We start from the raw sequence: 18,419 nt of genomic DNA, 5'->3' as shown, positions 1-18,419 counted from the left end.
TCTAGTCAACCTGACACAACTTGTTATAAAGTTATAGGAAAAAATAGACAAATGACAGAATGGACACTTGCCATTTTTTAAAGCAATTTGAGTGTTTTGTCACGTTTATGACCCTGTATTTTGTACAGTTCTTTACTAAAATGAATTAATGTTTAATATATAAATTAAATATTAAAATATGACATTCAGAATGGGATCTGAATGCTAAAGAGGCACCAAAAGGATATTTTTAACTTACCAAAAATTAATGCCAAACCATGGGAAGTCCCCACTGCTATCAGACTTGACGCTGCCTGAACAGAACATGGAGAAAAGTTAAATTTTGAAATATTGAACTGCCACAAGTCCATGATTTAAACCCAGTCAGCATCTTTATTGCTGCTGACCGAAGTTAATAAGCAAAGGGAAAACCATTTTAGAAAGCTAGACAGCAGTGTACATTACAGCAAGCTTCCCACAGACAAGTAACAAATACATACAATTCAAAATATCTGTATCAACCACCCATCACAAGACTGCTATTAAAATACAATTTTACAGCTCCCTAACTGCGATGATCCCGCCCAGCTCCAACCCTGGAGGGGGACCCCTCTCCCAGCTCCCAGCCACTGGGCAACGGGGTCCCTGGAGCTCCCAGTCACTACAGCGGGGGCGGGGGAGTGCGACAGGGTGCTGGACCCTCCTCTCTCCTCATTTTGTCAGGGATGTTTTAGTAAACGTCAAGGACAGGTCACAACCTTCGTGACTGATTGATTTATTGTCCATGACCTGTCCCTGATTTTTACTAAAAATATCCAAGACAAAATCGTAGCCCTAATTATTTATTTCTGTCTAAATGACGACTGGTAAGGAGGATATATCAAGGGAAACTTGGCATTGACATTTGCCAATCTTTTACCTCACATACAATGGGAAAATATTAGTGCCTAAGTTCACGTATACACTACAGCTTAAGCCGTATAAACCACCCCCCTGAGCAACGTAAGTTACGCAGACCTAAGCACCGGTGTGGACAGCGCTATGTTGGCGAGAGAGCTCTCTCCAATCAGCTTAGAGCGTCTGCACAAGCAGCAGCGCCACTGTAAGCTCGGTAGTGTAGCCATAGCCTAATGAGCCTTGGTCATGGTCTGAAAAAAGGTAGAAAGTTGTGGGACAGGTGATCAACAGAAGCTTCCCAAATGACATTGCCCTCAACGTGACAATAGTGGGGGTGAGGGAAGAGGGTAGAACTCCACTGCAATAAGTGAGGTGTCTCAGGCTACTCCTTCTGCCCTGCATGCTTAAGATTCTGAGTGTGAATCAATGTCACCTTCTGGGAGAAGGCATAGGATGAAAACGTCAAAGTTTCAATACTGCACTATGGAGTATGAGGGATGGACCACAGATGTAACAGGACGTTTTACTATACTGTACTTTACAGTTCTTTCAGTACTTACTATTGCAGTAGGTAAACCAGCATCCACTTTGTCCTACAGTGACAGAAAAGTCATTATTAATAAAGTAAAAGGAGGCAGGGCTCCTTCCCTGTGTACATTTCTGTTCAGTCAGTACAGCTGCACTTTTGGAGAATCGCTCTGTGCTGCGTCTCATACACACAGTGCTCCAATAGCAGCACCAACACGACAATGAGGAGACTACGCCAGCAGCATTGTGTGGTCCTGCCTGTGGAACTGTCCCACAGAAGGCAGGAGCGAAGCTGTGGGAATAGGTACAGAACCCCATGATTCTATGGGAAATTTAAACCCCCCAAAGTGAAGAGGGTTATTTGCACCCACTCCAAAGAAAAAAGATCGAGATACACAATTAGCTTTAGCCTGCCACATGAAAAATATTCACTTTCAGTTAAGATTGCTCAACTGCATTTCTTATTAATGCAATTTAATAGAAGTCGAAAAATCACCAGCTGCACCAGCATTAAGATTCAAACAAAACTAAATGAAAAGAACCGTTACTTACCCTATGGTTCTTTGAGATGGATTGTCCATACCGATTCTACTCGTGGTGCACATCTGCCCCATGCATGCGAGATTGTATTTTTCTTTTTTTAATAACAATATCCTTTGTGCCCCTTAAAGATGGGGCTTAAAAGGCAGGGCAGCCTCAATCACAACTCAGTTCCTTTGCCAATAAGAATCCCAGAAAGCGGGACCCTGATTAGCAGGGATGTAGAGCAGATCATGGCATCTGTGTGGACATAAGGTACAGAGAGCAGGCTGCCATCGGTTCAAAGAGGGTACCCCAACAGACCAGTTAGAACCAAGTCACAATCCCAGAAAGGGGGAGTCTCCTAGACTGGGGTGAAAATGTGGGAGACCCTTGAGAAATTTTGATACCATAGGGTGAACATACATAACGTAACCCTGCACCTATGAGTAATCTGCAAAGATGGCCACCACGTGTACCCTAATCAAGCCCAGATGGAAAATCTTTTCCACTTTGCAGCACAAGTGAGTCTGGTAGAGGGCTTCCTGCTCTGTAGGAAGACCTCCTAGACCTCAGATGAACGGTCTCTCTCTAGGGGGGGTTAATCCAGCCAGCATCCACACAGTCAGATGCAGTGAAGCCAGGTTCAGGTACAGTAACCGGCCCTTATTTTGAGAAAGTATGTTGGGAAGGAAAGGTAGGGTTATGGGTGGGTCCACAAAAGTTCACCTGAGAACCAAAACTGTCTGGGTCTTGCTGGGACTATCAAGATGACACAGTCCAAGTCCTGCCCGAGTTTCTTGAGAACTCTGAGGATTGTGTGAACATGCACTAAAGTACAGAGGAGCCATGGGAGGAGAAATGCACCCATCTGCAAACCTGGGCCTACTCCGTACCCCCAAGAGCAGAATGCCCAACACTTGCTGTTCTTATACATCATAAATAGACCCATCAACAGCTATCCCAACTTCAGAAAGATGCTGTGTATAACAGAATTGCTGAGGAACCATTAGTAACTCTTTCAGAAGTCCTGTTGAGACAATCTGCAAAGGTGTTTCACAGTCCAGGAAGGGGAATAGACTCATGTGATTTGGTGGACTAAGCACCATTCCAACAGATGCAACACTTCCTGGCAGAGTGGAGATAACTTTGCCCCTCCCTGCATGTTGGTGTAGTAATTCACAGTGGTGTCATCAGTGACTACATGGACAGGGAGACATTAGAGAAGAGGAAAGAAAGCCTTGCAGGTGAGTCACATTGCCCTGAACTCCATACGTTCATATGCGGCAAGCTCTCAAACAGTCATACTTTTCCTTGGGCTTTTAAATGGCCAAAATAGCTCCCCGCTACAAAATGGAAGCACCTGTTATTACTATCTTGGTGGCAACAGAGAGAGACTGGAACGGATCTGTACACCAGTTTTAAAAAGATGGGGACTTCTACAGGGACAGTGATAAGCTGGTCCATGCCGCATTTTCTGGGTGGATATATATGGATTTCAACCAGCTTTCTAGCAGCTAGAGGTGAAGATGCTGTGCAACATAAATACACACTTCCATACATCCCATGAGTTTAAGACACGACTTCGCTGGTGTTCTAGGGTACTTGCAGAGCTGGTTGATAGAATCTGCCATGGTTGGAAAGCACTATTCATTTGATAAGCTCTTGCAGACTTGCAGTCCACTGGAGCCCAGATAAACTGTATAGATTAGGTCAGGGTCACAGAAGGCTTGTCCCTGTTGACCCTGAGACTCAGGGAGCTGAAGAAACAAAGGACTGCATAAATGAAGTTTTTGACTTTTTGAATCCCTGAACAAGCCAATTTTACAGGTAAGGACATACTTACATTTGTACTCCCAGTCTGCACAGAGGGGCAGCTACTCCTTTGTGAAGACGGGACTGGGGGAGGGCGGCGATGGACAGAGGCAAATGTTGAGAGGCCAAAAGGCAGTAACTCCTTGTACTGGCACTGACAGGTCCCAACCAAAAATCTGAGCTTGGTGAATGGAGATGTGAAAGATAGAGAGCCACAAACCAGTCCAATGGATCCAGGGAGGGGAATACAGCAGCTAAAGTAACCATATGGAATCTGAAATGTCGGACGGAGACATGGAGATGTCCAAGGTAGAGGATGGAAATTCAACCCCTCTTCTTCTATTCCCACTACTTTTTCATTCCAAAGAAGCCTCTTCTTTTTAATTCCAAAAGTACTTCCTCCACAGCTCCAAGTCATATTAAGGAGTTCACTTTCTGTTCCAAAAAAAGGACACTTGTGAGAGCATTCCCTGAAAGGAGATGGGGAAGGGGGTAGGCAGAAACTGAATGGAATACCCTTGACTAACTACCTTGAGGACCCACAGGTCTGAGGTTATTCTCATCTAGTTCCTCAGGAAGAAGGTTCTCAAAAGGGGTGGATGGGGAAAGGACGAACCATAAAACGTTCTGCCAGGCTCTCAACACTCACATCAAAACCAGTTCTTTAAGGAGGTGCAGCACGTGGGATGGAGGAGGATTGAGCAATGTCTGTGGAACCTCTGTCTCTTGCATGGAGGCTCAGAAAACTGTTATGTGTAGGACTGACTTGGATTTGCTGATTTCTCTGTGATGTAAAAACACAATGTGGGAACACAAAGGCCCGATGGTTGAAGAGTTGCCTTAGTGCACTTAAGACTGATGTGTTGTCTGTAGGGTTGGGGGGGATGGAGAAGATCGGTAACCTCAAAACAGGAGGTCCTCTTGTGGTTTTGACTTCCCATTGGATTTCAGGTGTCTGGACCCAGGAAGCAGGTCTCATGGCAATGCCAGATGCCATGGTCTCTGCCACCATATCCAAGCAGGTCCTGGTGGCCAGCTACACCTCTACCATCAAGGTCTTCACTCCTCCTAGTGTTCTCCTGTGGCAAATTGTTCAGGAGGTTTGAGAATCGCTCCCAAAGGAGGAAAAGAAAATTTAAAAAAATCAAGCTTTGAAAGCAAAACTTGATAATTAGCCACCCTCAACTGGAGGCTGACAAGAATAGACATTGTGGCCAAACCGGTACACTTTTGGGGGCGGAGCTCCCTCTTGTTTAGATTTCTCCTGGACCACCAGTAGTCAGGTGTCAGGTGTTGGAAGAAACCCTCAAATCCCCTCACAGGGGGGCTAGCATTTCCTATCTGCTTTGAGGTAGGTGGAATGAAGGTGGGAGTATGCCAGATCTCCTTCACCAGCAAAAGATCACCCTCATTTTTGAGCATTGCTATTCAGCCCACCTTGCAATGTGGATAACATCCAAAAATTTACCTTTTTTCTTCCTGAATTATCTCAGATAGAATGTCCAAAAGGATTGCTGAGAACTTTGAGGAGATCCTGGAAAATTTTAAACTCATCTTGTGAGACTGAAGAAGATACGTTAACAGCTTCACCCAGAGCCAAGGAAGCTTGTTGAGGAGGTTGGTGGTTCCTGGACAGGAGAAAGTTGGTCTTTCCAACTGAAGTACTCCTCCGCTGTGTTTGGGAAAGTGGAGCAGTTAGAGGAGGCTAAAATTGTTTCCTCAGAGAAGGGGGTATTGGTTGAGAAACAAAAGAAGTGGGTCTCTTCCAGAGTAGGAGTTCATGCCCAAGGGAGGCCAATAATGGCCAGAGTTGTTAAACTGTAGAGGATATTGTGACGAAGATGCTCTTTGGAATCTACTATGTTCATCTTTATAGTACTCTCTGGGCTGTCCACTAAATGCCCACTGTCTCACCCAGGGAGGAGATCGGGATCTGGAGGTAGAGGAGCCTCCAGTGCATTCAAGTGAGGACAAGCAGACATAGGTCTCCTCCAGAGAGAGGCAGTCCTGTCCAGGCTATCAGGTCTGCACGGTACCAGATGGAACAAAGCCAAAGTAGACAGCTGATTCAAGACGTCTCTCAAAATGGTCCAAGAAAGGAGACTGGTACCAGACTGATGAAAAGTTCCACCAATACCAGGATGTTTGGTACCAAGTGGACAGCAGTGCCAAGGAAGTGCTCAGTGATGTGGTAGGTGGTAGTCACCAAGGGTCTTGGTGCTAGAGCACATAGTGCAGACGCCATGCCAGAAGCACCGCAGTCCTTTTGGAATGGAGTCGTCGTTGATGCCAACGCACCAGGGCAGGGCTCGAGGCTGCACTTCCTAGCAGAGGGAGCTTGAGAAGATCTGAGTCTCATACTCAATGAAGGACGGCAAATTTGCATCTGACGTCCTGACTGCAGTGGTGCTTCTTTTCTCCCTCTCCCTGGTGCCTGAATGCCATCTGTGGGAGGAGAATGCAGGAGACGTAGAGGTGGTACCACAGCTAGCCAGCGCTGAGAACAGGAGCAGTTGAGCTTTCCCAGGCTTCTTGGGGACAATAGACTGGGGTTGCATGGACATCTCCATCAAGAATAACGCAGCCTTGTCTCTCTGTTCTTGAGGATCTTTTTAGCATATCAAGCAATGCTATGTTGTGTCCCTCTCCCAGGCAGGTGAGACATCTGCAGTGCACATCATTAGTGGGCACAGTGGAGTTGCATGAGGGGCAGGTATTAAAGATGGGAGACTTGAAAGTCACCAAGATGAACAAAAATAAATAAAAACCAAAGTTTAAGAAAGCTAAACGAGTTCACAAGTGAGACAGGAGAAACTGTTGCTCGAAGACACAGACAGTACTAGTGTTTCTTCTTACCACCCATGGCACGATGGAACTGAGTGACAATTACAGCTGCCTTACCACTTATGTCCTCGGCTTCAGTGGCCGGGAGGGCACAAGGGAGCAGCCACAGCCGACATTCCTTTTTTTTTTTAAAACTGATTTCATGCACATGGGGTGTACATGCACCAGGAGTAGAATCTGTGTGGATAATTACTAACATATTTTACCACAAAATTAAATCTTGCTACCTCAATGCACTCTAGCTCATCACTAACACTGGCAAACCAGGTGCCAGATCATGCGAAAGCCTAGGCATCAGCTGAGAACTGTCAAACTCACAGCTGGAAGCTAGCCAATTCACTTGTATTTATACTAATACAGAAGTGATAGTTAAATGCATAAGAATGCATTTGGTGTTTAAACTTCAAAAAAACTAACTGGATATTACATGCATTGTTTTCACTTATCTGAATCCTGTTATAATGTAATAGCAAACATTTATATTTTATATATTCTTGTAACTAAATAACCCATCAAATAAGAAAGAAGCCTTGTGTAATCCAAATTAAGAACTAACAGGAATGTGCTAATTCTTGTGCATTGAAGGCAATCAGTCAGTGTGTGATGATCAAAAATGCAAAACATGCTCCTTTCTCTCTGCAGATTACTACATCTTTACTGTCATTTGGAATTAGACTGCAACTCATCTGTACATATTTTTACCTGCTTTAACCTCTCAGTAACTCTCATTCCTTTTTCTTAGCTAATAAACCTTTAGTTAGCATACTATAGAACTGGCTGCCAGCATTGCTTTTGGTGTGAGACCTGGGATGTAAATCTACCTGGGTGACTGGTCTCTTGAGAGTAACACCAAAAATCACAAATATTCCAGGTAAGTGACCATTTATCACATAGCACTACTTGCCTTGGTGGCACGATAGACTGGAGCGTCTAACAGGACTGTCTGCGATTCCCTTATAAAACTGCTGAAGTACTTTGGGAGTTCACATTTGGTACTTGATTGGTGAGATCTAATTACAGATACTACCAGTCTGGGGTGTCTGCCTTGCTTTTTACAGTCTGCCCTGAGGCAGGCACTCACAGTTATGAGCCATTCCAGACAGCATGACAGTCATGACCAAAACAAAACTCCCTTTTATTTCCAATATATAGCATCCCACTTGGCATACATTCAAACCCACAAAAACAAGCAGCTTTAACTCTGATCTCAGACAGACACTTCCTCTGGGTCAGTGTAGCAGTACAGTCATACTGTGTTTTATGTGGCAAGACTGAGGTCAGAGTTAATATAGTCCATCTGACTAAGACTGTAAAAAAGTGGATGCATGCATTATAGCCAATGAGGCTTATAAGGGCAGGGATCAGTCAGACCATAAGCTGATTCAGTATCATCATCCATTTAATGAAGCAAAATAGTGCTGAAAGAATCTTTTTTTTTTTGGCAGAAAACATTCTAAGTACGTTTCAGAACAGCAAGGCAAGTCTATTTGGTTAGCACAACAGCTTGCTTTCCTACTATTTAGTTAATCAGAGATTTCAAGAAAAGTTACCCCTTCCCCTTCAGTGGTTCATAAACTTTTTTCCTAATGAAAAGGTGATATTTTCAGTCTTCATATCATTACTATTGTCATGGGGGAGTTCCCTCTGATCTGTCTTTATTTAAGCATACTTTAGCCATTTACTTTTCTTTATAACTAGATGTAGTGATTAGACTGGACTGGAACACACAGGTTTATATTTCATTGAACTTTTTCTTTGAGATGAATTCTTTAACAGCCATTTCCTTTGGGACTCACTTTCCTTCCAGAGGCTGTGGATGAGCACTGCGAGAAACCAGCTTTCCTGACTCAATGCACCACTCCTTTGCCTCTTCATTAAGCTCAGAGGTACAGAATATTACTTGAAGCTAAGAGCGCACAGTGTGAAACTAGAAAAGGAGTACTTGTGGCACCTTAGAGACTAACCGATTTATTTGAGCATAAGCTTTCGTGAGCTACAGCTCACTTCGTCGGATGATGCATCCGATGAAGTGAGCTGTAGCTCACGAAAGCTTATGCTCAGATAAATCGGTTAGTCTCTAAGGTGCCACAAGTACTCCTTTTCTTTTTGCGAATACAGACTAACACGGCTGTTACTCTGAAACCTGTCAGTGTGAAACTGATGAAGTAGAACTCTACACACTTCTTACCAGAGTAGCTACTGTTTTTATTTACCAATTTATATTCTCATTCCTGTTCATTGTAATGAATAAGACACTTACTGCAGCAGATACTATTTGGGCAGAAATTCCTTTCAGAAGAGAAAGACGGACAACCGATCCATGAAGAGAGAAAGAATCAGGGAGTTTTTTCTTTCTAAGAAGAGTAAAAACGTTGTTAGTCCAGAATAAATCCTACCATCTGAGTTTATAGGAAAAAGTTACTAACAGTTGCAATCACCTCATTCACCACACACTATCCAAATCATGCAATGAGAGAGGCAGGAACATATTTTCACAAATGATATGGAGTGAGGTTTGGGCCCCTGCCTTGAATTGTACCCACTTTGTCAGACAGATTCCACAAGCACTTGTATGTCAAGTGAGAAATCCATTCAACTTTCTGATGCACACAGGCACAAAACCAAAGGGAAAGAGATTTTTAATACAAAACCTGCCTTGTTAAAAAGTTAGTGTGTCTGCTTTGTCTTTTTGTTAACCCTTCAATTTGACCAAATATTAACAGCCCTCCAAAAAGATCATTTTCAGGCTTTTAAGAATTCTCTCCAATTCAAATGATTTCCTCGCCAAACACTGAAACATCAGAACTATTAATAAAAGGTTGCAAATGATTATTTTCACACTTCATATTTGAAAATGGCTGAAATGTTCCTGCTCATTTTTATTTAATAATCACCACCCTTGGGCAGAGATTAGATATGGAAAGTTTCAGCCTGAAAAGTGAAAGTTTGAGAAATTACAAGGAGCTGAACATGGCCCATTAGAATAGGGACAGCCAGGCAATCTTAACTATAGGTGTTATGCATTAACACAGATTTTAAAATTTAATTGAACTCTTAGGTTGAACAGTTTCATTTGATTTGAAAGTTAACAATGTTTTTAAATCAGCCAAGAACAGTAAAACTGGAAACTTATTTTTCCCCATAAACGAATTCAAGCATATTTTATTAAAGTGTTACTGTATATACAATATAATGTACTAATAAAGCCCCACTGACACAGGGCCTCATTGTGATGCTATAAATTAACTGTAAATTCCTACATATACACAGATTTTCAAAAATGGCCTTTGAGAACTCCTGGGTGCTCAGCACTTCTGAGTGAGGACACACATTTAGGACCTCACATGTGGACTTTGTTAAGATTTTCAAAAAATAGGTGCCTATGTTTTTTTAGTATGGCTTATGGCTATTGTCAAAGACCACGTACCCTGAAGTTAGCTTGGCCTAAAGCCTGCAGCAAGGCCTTGTGGTTTCTGCAGTACTTCTGTACAGCAAACTGGAAATACTACTTCAACACTTCAGGCAAACTGAATTTGATAAAAACTTGTTTTTAACCTATGAAAATAGCCAGTATGTCATTGTATCTTATTTGACTTTACATTCAAATCATTTTATTTTGCCCCAATCATTTTTCATCTAATCTTATATTAATAACCACTGCACTGTGCAAATTTTCAGGGGGCAGCTGGAACTTTTGGCCCCAGAGAAGGAACCAGGAGTGGTTTGGGATTGTGGGGCTAGAACATCTGGTACAAATAATCAGCCGTTAAATTGGTTAAATAATCAACAATACAATGTTGCCCTCTAAACCGTGATTAAGTTAACACTCCACTAAAGAGAGGGAACAGTTCACATACTCTCAAAAAACACTGTTTCTGGATGTCTACACACAAATTCATCAATTACACTGTTCACATTTGGAAGGTTTTCTTTACAATCACAATAGATAATTTTTTAAATTTAAAATAAGCCATGAAAGTCTAGATTCTGGTACACAGTTCTGCAAGTTTTCACAGCCCACTGCAGCATATAAAGAGCCATGGTGCAAAATGTCTATCTTTCTGTCTAGTGGATCCTTTAGGAAGAAGTAGCCCGTGGCAGAATTACTTTTCTTTGTCCACATCATCCATTTTTAACACCTGCACTGGGGTTTGATCCTATCAGAGTTTACAAAAAGTATATTGAGGGATTTTCCTCTTAATGGTGGGCTTTTCCCCCCAATAAGATAACAAAAAGATTAGGTTTTTATTGAGAAAACTGGTTCTTTTATATGAAAAATATTTCAACACAGAAGTTTGGGTGGTTCTTTGCTTGATATTGTTCTAAATGTCTTTTGAATAGTAGACCACATTTCTAGTTTACAATTCAATACCTGCTAGCTTGTCCCATTGGATCTCATACTAATCCCATGGATTGAATAGACTTGAGTGTAGGTCAGAAAATATAGTTGTGTGGTGCTCAGTGAAATATGATAAATCAGTTCCAATACTCATGACACACATCTTTCTGACACCATCTTTGAGATTTAGAACTGCCCAACTTATCAGTTACCTTTTCGAGTGCGTCCTGTCCCCACTGTCCGAGCTTGCCAAGGAAGATGTGTCATAGGAGTGAGTGTCAATATTATCAATGTTTAAAAGAGAGGGATCCTCAAGAACGAAAGACTCCTCTTCATCATCAGTCTGAAAGAAAAGCAACAATTTGGTAAACATGACAGACAAAACAGATGAGTCACCTCTAATGGAGTTCTCAGGCTGTTGATGCCAAGGTCACGCTTCCTTGCACTTAGAACATATAGGGAGCCACAGTGCTTTATAAACAACCATCCAGAAAGATGCCAGTTACAAGGGGTAACCAGTTTTTCTTGGAGTACTTGTGTTACTAGTGGAGATCCCCACTGCTGGAGTCTGACAGGGACTGACTCTCAGAAGATGTAGGGGCCAGAGTCTAGAACGTGCAGTCAATGTTCAAAGTGGAAATAAGAAGCCAATTCTTAAAGGTAAATAATTAAGACTGGAACAGATTATTAAGGGGCACGGTAAATTCTCAACCACTTGTAGTCTTAATATCAAGAATGGGCAGTTTTCTAGAAGACTTGCACTAGTTCAACCAAAAGCTATAGGGTTTCACGCATGGATCACTGGGTGAAATTCTCTGGCTTATATCATGTAGCAGATTAGATTAGATCATCATAATGCTCCCTTCTGGCCATAAAACCTACTAATTTAAGTACATAAAAACAAAACACTAAACCAAACTGAGCCACAGATCTTGAGGATAAATCTAGGGAGCTGTGTGTCAAAGTAAGGCCAGAGGCACTACAGAGATCCACAGTAAAAACAAAATTACCTAAAAGTAAGTCTCAGCGTATGCCTTGGCTCTAGACCTTCAGGAAACATGATGTTGCTCCATTTTTTAATATTTGAAGGTGGGGGGGGGATTGTTTTTATATATAAAGACTCTTGCTCTTGTAAGGGAGAGGAAGAAAGATTGTAACAACCTTACCATTCCCAAAGTTATTTGTGTGGGAATCTATATACTGAAAAACAACACACAAAAATTCACGGATATAAATGAACCTGCCCTACTCACCCAATTAACTGCTGCAACATGCACTGATGTATAATACATGCCACCATATATACACACTATGCATATACACAGAGAGCACACAAACAATATTTTGGTGCCTAGATATAACAATACTACAAGAGTAGTCTCTGTATCAAATGACAACACAATATTGCATCAAACTGTATTTATCCATTTATAACATTTACCTACATACCTAGTGTTCTGTGACTACGTATCTATTCACAAGTATGCCCAATTGTGTTTCTACCTACCTGTAAATATTTTCTAAAAATACAAGTATCTTAGAAATATAAGATGGCATCATCTGAGTAGAAAACACAAAATCTAAGTGCATCACACTGGGTTCAGAGTAATTACTACACAGTTTGTGTATTTTGACAACCACAGAAAGACAAAATATTCAATTTCATTGTAATTTAGAGAGAATTTATTAATATGAACAATTCTGTTTGTTTCAATATTTTGGAACACTACAGTATATGACTGGGTTTCTTAACTCTTAAAAAGGTACTCACCTCATTTAATATGCTTTCCAGTGTTGGAGGGGTATCAACCTGGGGAATATCAAACTCTTTGTCATCTATCTAAATAAAAAAGAAAAACAACAGATTGAGTTTAGCCTCTTTATTCCACCTTCCAAACACATTTTTACACAGACCCAGAATGTACTTCACAACTTTCTGAAGACAGACTGGAGCATGATGTACAGTAGAATTTCAGGTTACAAACTGACCAGTCAATCACACACTTCAGTTGGAACCAGAAGCATACAATCAGGCAGCAGCAGAGACCCAAAAAAAAACCAAATACAGTACTGTGTTAAACTACTAAACAAAAAAATAAACAGAAGGCAGCATTTTCTCTTCTGCAAAGTTTTAAAGCTATAGTAAGTCAATGTTCAGTTGTAAACTTTTGAAAGAACCACCAAAACGTTTTGTTCAGAATTACGAACCTCCATTCCCAAGGTGTTCATAACTTTGAAGTTCTACTCTACCTTCACATTCAGATGCCTTCAATGCACTCAAAATTGCTTTGCAGTGGTCTGAAGGACAAGAAAGCAATCCAGTGTGCCATACCTACTATATTTAAGAGGTTCAATTAGCAGCTTTTCTATTTCATTAACTCCTCAAAAACTACTTAGTTTGTAAACTAGGGATTCTACTGTATCTCGAGGCTCCAACTTAGATCATGCCCCTGTTGTGTTAGGTATTGCTCACACACTAAAGCAGGTGTTCCCAAACTGTGATATGCATACCTCTGGGGGTATGCGAGACATCTCTGGGGAGTACATGGAAGAAATTGTGTAACGGTGGATTTTATTTATTGTATTTTCATAATAGGCTACTCAGACGAAGCTTTAAAACTCTGTGGGAATTTGTTGTATTAAATACCGTAGTTAATTTACTTCAAGATGTACCAATAAGAACACAGAGACGCTGAAGTACAGAGTCCTCACCTCCAATCACCGTACAGCATGGATTCAGTTGCCCAGCAAATGTCCAGCCTGAGCTCAGAACTTATTCAGGGTGGTTTTTTTCAGTTGTATATGTCGGGCTATAACTACCTGTACATAACAGTGGAATATGGACAGATGGCTAAAGACAGGTAGTGTTAAGAAGAACAAAGCATCAATGATGAGAAGGGCAGGGGTACGATGGCAGATCTGGAAGGGGGTACACAATAAGAAAGTTTGGGAACCTCTGCCCTATAGTTATACCAGTATATTTCTATCGCTATAGTTGTACTGACAACTCTTCATGTGAATGCTCACTCCAGAATTAATGTCCACATAGGGAGTTATACTGACATAGCTACAGCAATACAATTATAATGGTATAGTTATGCCAGAAAATTTCACCATGTAGACAAGCCCTAAGAGACAGTTCCTACTCCAAAGAGCTTAAATCTAAATAGACAAGACAGACTAGGTGGAAGACTTATTCTGATTTTACACATTGGGCACAGCTATTCTAGAAGGGATCTAAAGCCCAGCAGCATCTGGGGCACATCCTAGGAGAGGGAATATGGCAGACACTCTTGAATCAACTTTTACCCTCAGCAATTTTTCATCAAGAAATTCCAGTTTCTGACAGTAACTTTGAGTAGTATGGCCTAATATTTATTTTAAATCCTTAACTTTTTTCTGCTTCCTTGGTGATGTTTAAAAAGAGCTTTTCAGCTAGTCATTTTTCCCTTTGCCCACCACCAGAACAGTGAATGTGAGTATACCTACTTTATCAAATGCACAAAATACAATACATTGAAGAGAGATTTCTCTCAAAACTTTAATTACTGTAAGTGTTCCTTATAATTATGGTGTTTTAAGACAAATGTTATTTCCAAGTTGACACTGTCCCCTTGGTCATATAATGTTAACAATTCTTAACACAATTAAACAAAAGTAAACTGAACTTATGCTCTGTAGATAATTGGTTTGTACACTGAAATGGAATCATTTGTAACATTTCTTACATTTATTTTTTAAGAACAGTTTGGCAATCCAGTACAAACGGCAGCTTTGGCACTCCCTATTGCCATCTACATATAAGCACTAACAATATATTTTAAAAGATAAAATGAAAAAAATTATTAAACTTCATCATACTAAAGTCATAATTAAGGCTGCGTGTCTGTAACAGAGATTCCGTTACTTCCGTGACTTCTTCAGCAGCCAGTGGGGCTGGCTCGGGGCTGTCTGAGCCAGGCAGCCCTTGGGCAAGCAATAGCAGCAGTTCAGGTGTGGGAGGGAGTTCAGGGCTTAGGCAGATGGTTGGGGTGTGTCAAAAATAAAGGGAAGGGTAACCACCTTTTTGTATACAGTGCTACAAAATCCCTCCTGGCCAGACGCAAAACCCTTTCACCTGTAAAGGGTTAAGAAGCTAAGATAACCTCGCTGGCACCTGACCCAAAATGACCAATGAGGGGACAAGATCCTTTGTTCCCCCACCTCCAGATTTGAAAGTGTTTGTGTGTCTGTGTGATGCTTTTGCCGGGAACAGATCAGGAATGCAGCCTTACAACTCCTGTTAAGTTAGTAAGTAATCTAGCTAGAACATGCTAGAGATTTCCTTTTGTTTAATGGCTGATAAAATAAGCTGTGCTGGATGGAATGTATATTTCTGTTTTTGTGTCTTTTTGTAACTTAAGGTTTTACCTAGAGGGATTCTCTATGTTTTGAATCTGATTACCCTGTAAGGTATTTACCATCCTGATTTTACAGAGGTGATTCTTTTAACTTTTCTTTAATTAAAATTCTTCTTTTAAGAACCTGATGGATTTTTCATTGTTCTTAAGATCCAAGGGTTTGGGTCTGTGTTCACCTGTACCAATTGGTGAGGATTCCTATCAAGCCTTCCCCAGAAAAGGGGGTGTAGGACTTGGGGGGATATTTTGGGGGAAGACATCTCCAAGTGGGCTCTTTCCCTGTTCTTTGTTTAAAACGATTGGTGGTGGCAGCATAGGGTTCAAGGACAAGGCAAAGTTTGTACCTTGGAAGTTTTTAACCTAAGCTGATAAGAATTAGCTTATGGGGTCTTTCATGCAGGTCCCCACATCTCTACCCTAGAGTTCAGAGTGGGGAAGGAACCTTGACAGGGTGCAGGGCAGCGCTTACTTCGGGGGGGGGGAGGGGGGAGTTGACAAGAAGGAGTGAGGATGCTTAAGGAAATAGATTCAATATGACCCAGCCACTCACAACAAAAACACTAACTCGGGAACCTATCCTTGCAACAAAGCCCGATGCCAACTCTGTCCACATATTTATTCAAGTGACACCATCATAGGACCTAATCGCGATTATTATTGCGATTATTGCAGCTAATGCATCAGGGGCTCGTTCACCTGCACATCTACCAATGTGATATGTGCCAGCAATGCCACTCTGCCATGTACATTGGCCAAACCAGACAGTCTCTACGCAAAAGAATAAATGGACACAAATCTGACATCAGGAATCATAACATTCAAAAACTGGTATGAGAACACTTCAGCCTCCCTGGTCACTCAGTAAAACATTTAAGGGTGGCAATTTTGCAAAAGAAAAGCTTCAAAAACAGACTCCAAAGAGAAACTGCTGCACTTGAATTAATATGCGAACTAGATACCATTAACTTGGGTTTGAATAGAAACTGGGAGTGGCTGGGTCATTACACATATTGAATCTATTTCCTTAAGTTAAGTATCCTCACACCTTCTTGTCAACTGTCTAAATGGGCCATCTTGATTATCACTACAAAAGTTTTTTTCTCCTGCTGATAATAGCTCATCTTCAACTAATTAGCCTCTCACAGTCTGTATGGTAACTTCCAACGTGTGTGTGTGTGTTCCATTCTATACATCTGATGAAGTGAGCTGTAGCCCACGAAAGCTTATGCGCTAATAAATTTGTTAGTCTCTAAGGTGCCACAAGTACTCCTGTTGTTGTTCCACTTTGTACCGAGCGGTTGTGACACCCCGAGTTCCTTTCCCAGACCTGAAGAAGCACTCTGTGGGGTGTGAAAGCTTAAGTTGTTCCCCAACAGAAGATGGTCCAGTCAAAGATATCACCTCACTCACCACCTCTCTCAAGTATCCCGGATCCACTGTGGATAACACAACATTGGCATTGCCAACCCCAAAGCACAGGCTAGTACCCTAGAAGCGCACACACGTCAATAAAACAGCTGTGAAGACTCGTGTGGCTTAGACCAAACCCAAACCTTTTACGGGACACGAAAGCCGCAGATGTAAGTGGAAGTAAACACACAGCCCGAGCGGAGACTCCTGCCTCTCCCTTCGTCTACACGGGCCCCACCCAGTCAGGTGCCCCCAGCAGCCAGAGCCCAGGCTTCGCCTCACGCAGAGCGTTACCCCAGGGGAGTCACAAACCCAGCCTCACCAGGTCACTTTTGGACTCCAGCTCCCTGTCCAGCTCCCCGCCGCTCAGCTTCGGCAGCGCGGCATCTTGGCCCAGCAGCGTCCCCAGCTCGTCGGCGGGCCCCGGGAGAGAGGCGCCCTGCTCCGCGCCGAGGCTCTCGGGCTCCATCTCCAGCTCGTCCGGCACCTGCGCCTCGCCCAGCCAAGGACCGGCCGCTACGAACCGCGCTCGCCGCCTCCCTCAGGCTCGCCCCGGGCGGCCGCCGGAGCCCGCGTCCGAAGGGGGCGCGCTGGGACGTTGGCTAACGCGCGCCCGCAGACGGCGCGGCGGTGAGCAGAGCCCGCGACCCGGCCAGCGTCTGAGCCGGGTGGGTTGCTGTGCCTGCGGCCCAGGCAGCAGCACGAGGGGCCCGGGGGAAAGAGAGGCGCCGCGCCGCTGTGACGGGGGAAGCGCCGCGCCCGGCAGCAGCCACGGCCGGGCTCCAGAAACCCCGCGACCGGCACCAATCCCGCGGAGTGGACACACAGTGCGCATGCGCGCGCGCGCGCCCGCCTCCTCTGTGGGCAAAGAGCAGCTGCTGCAGCAGCAGCGCTCATGCGCCTCTCCCCGCCCCTTACAGTCACGCCCCACCGCCAGGGCCCGCCGCCTATAGCTGCGGCTCGCTGGCCTCCTGCGACCTAGCCACCCTGCGGGACCCGAGTCACGCGCCTCTCCTGCCCTTCCCCCGGTGGCGGAGGGGTCCCCACTGCGCAGTGCAGGGCCGGGTGGGGGATAGGAAAGTGCCCAGCCCTAGTGGGGGAGCCCTCCGCGCAGAAAGCAGCGCGGGGGAAAGCACCACGCAGCGCCGAGGCAGGGCAGGATACTGCACAGCCTTGGAGTGGTAAGAAATTGTGAAGCGCTCAGGACGCTGCACATCTGTGCCTTGCTCTCCTGCGGGCCTAAGGAGCACAGCTGGGCTGCACCAGCTAGGCCACTTGACAGACTGTCCCACCTGATTGGCTGAGGAAGCCAGCAGGTCTGTTCTTAAACCCAGCACGAGGGTGCCGGCTGCCTAAGAATACATACCTCCCTATGCTCCTCTGGCCTGCTGCAGCCTAGACCCTGCCCTGCTCTTGTTCCAGGCCTGTCTGTCGCAGCCTCAGAATCTGATAACCCAGTTCTGAGCTTCCAATTCCTGACTGTCTTGCCCTTGGATCTGGTAGTTGGACCCCTACTTTAGTTCTGAGACCTGGCTTCAATTCCTGATTCAGATGCTGCCTTGGCTCTGACATGCAGACTCTAACTCGGGTTCTGACCCTTTCTCCACCCACTAGGCCTGGCTGCTGCTTTGCCCACTAAGTCAGACCACCCATGATCCAGTCTCCTGGCAGTTTGAGCAGACCAAACA

General features: G+C 43.6%; 1 protein-coding gene across 3 annotated transcripts in view; it reads right to left on the bottom strand.

The window, feature by feature from the left end:
• The window catches only part of VPS8 (VPS8 subunit of CORVET complex), a 223,278-nt gene extending 205,736 nt beyond the window's left edge, over window positions 1-17,542 (bottom strand). For all 3 annotated transcript variants that reach the window (XM_084638357.1, XM_084638358.1, XM_084638359.1), the window contains exons 1-6: window positions 17,054-17,542; window positions 12,693-12,761; window positions 11,134-11,264; window positions 8,843-8,936; window positions 1,437-1,469; window positions 239-293 (exon numbers count right to left, since the gene is read on the bottom strand). In XM_084638357.1, coding sequence (XP_084494483.1) covers window positions 239-293; window positions 1,437-1,469; window positions 8,843-8,936; window positions 11,134-11,264; window positions 12,693-12,761; window positions 17,054-17,200 — 529 coding nt within the window. In that variant the 5' untranslated portion in view covers window positions 17,201-17,542. The remainder of the gene's footprint in view (window positions 1-238; window positions 294-1,436; window positions 1,470-8,842; window positions 8,937-11,133; window positions 11,265-12,692; window positions 12,762-17,053) is intronic.
• Window positions 17,543-18,419: the final 877 nt, after the last annotated feature.

This window comes from Lepidochelys olivacea, assembly GCF_965140295.1.
Source record: "Lepidochelys olivacea isolate rLepOli2 genome assembly, chromosome: 9".
In the NCBI taxonomy this organism is placed as follows: Eukaryota; Metazoa; Chordata; order Testudines; family Cheloniidae; genus Lepidochelys; species Lepidochelys olivacea.
This window is presented reverse-complemented; position numbering and strand designations above follow the sequence as displayed.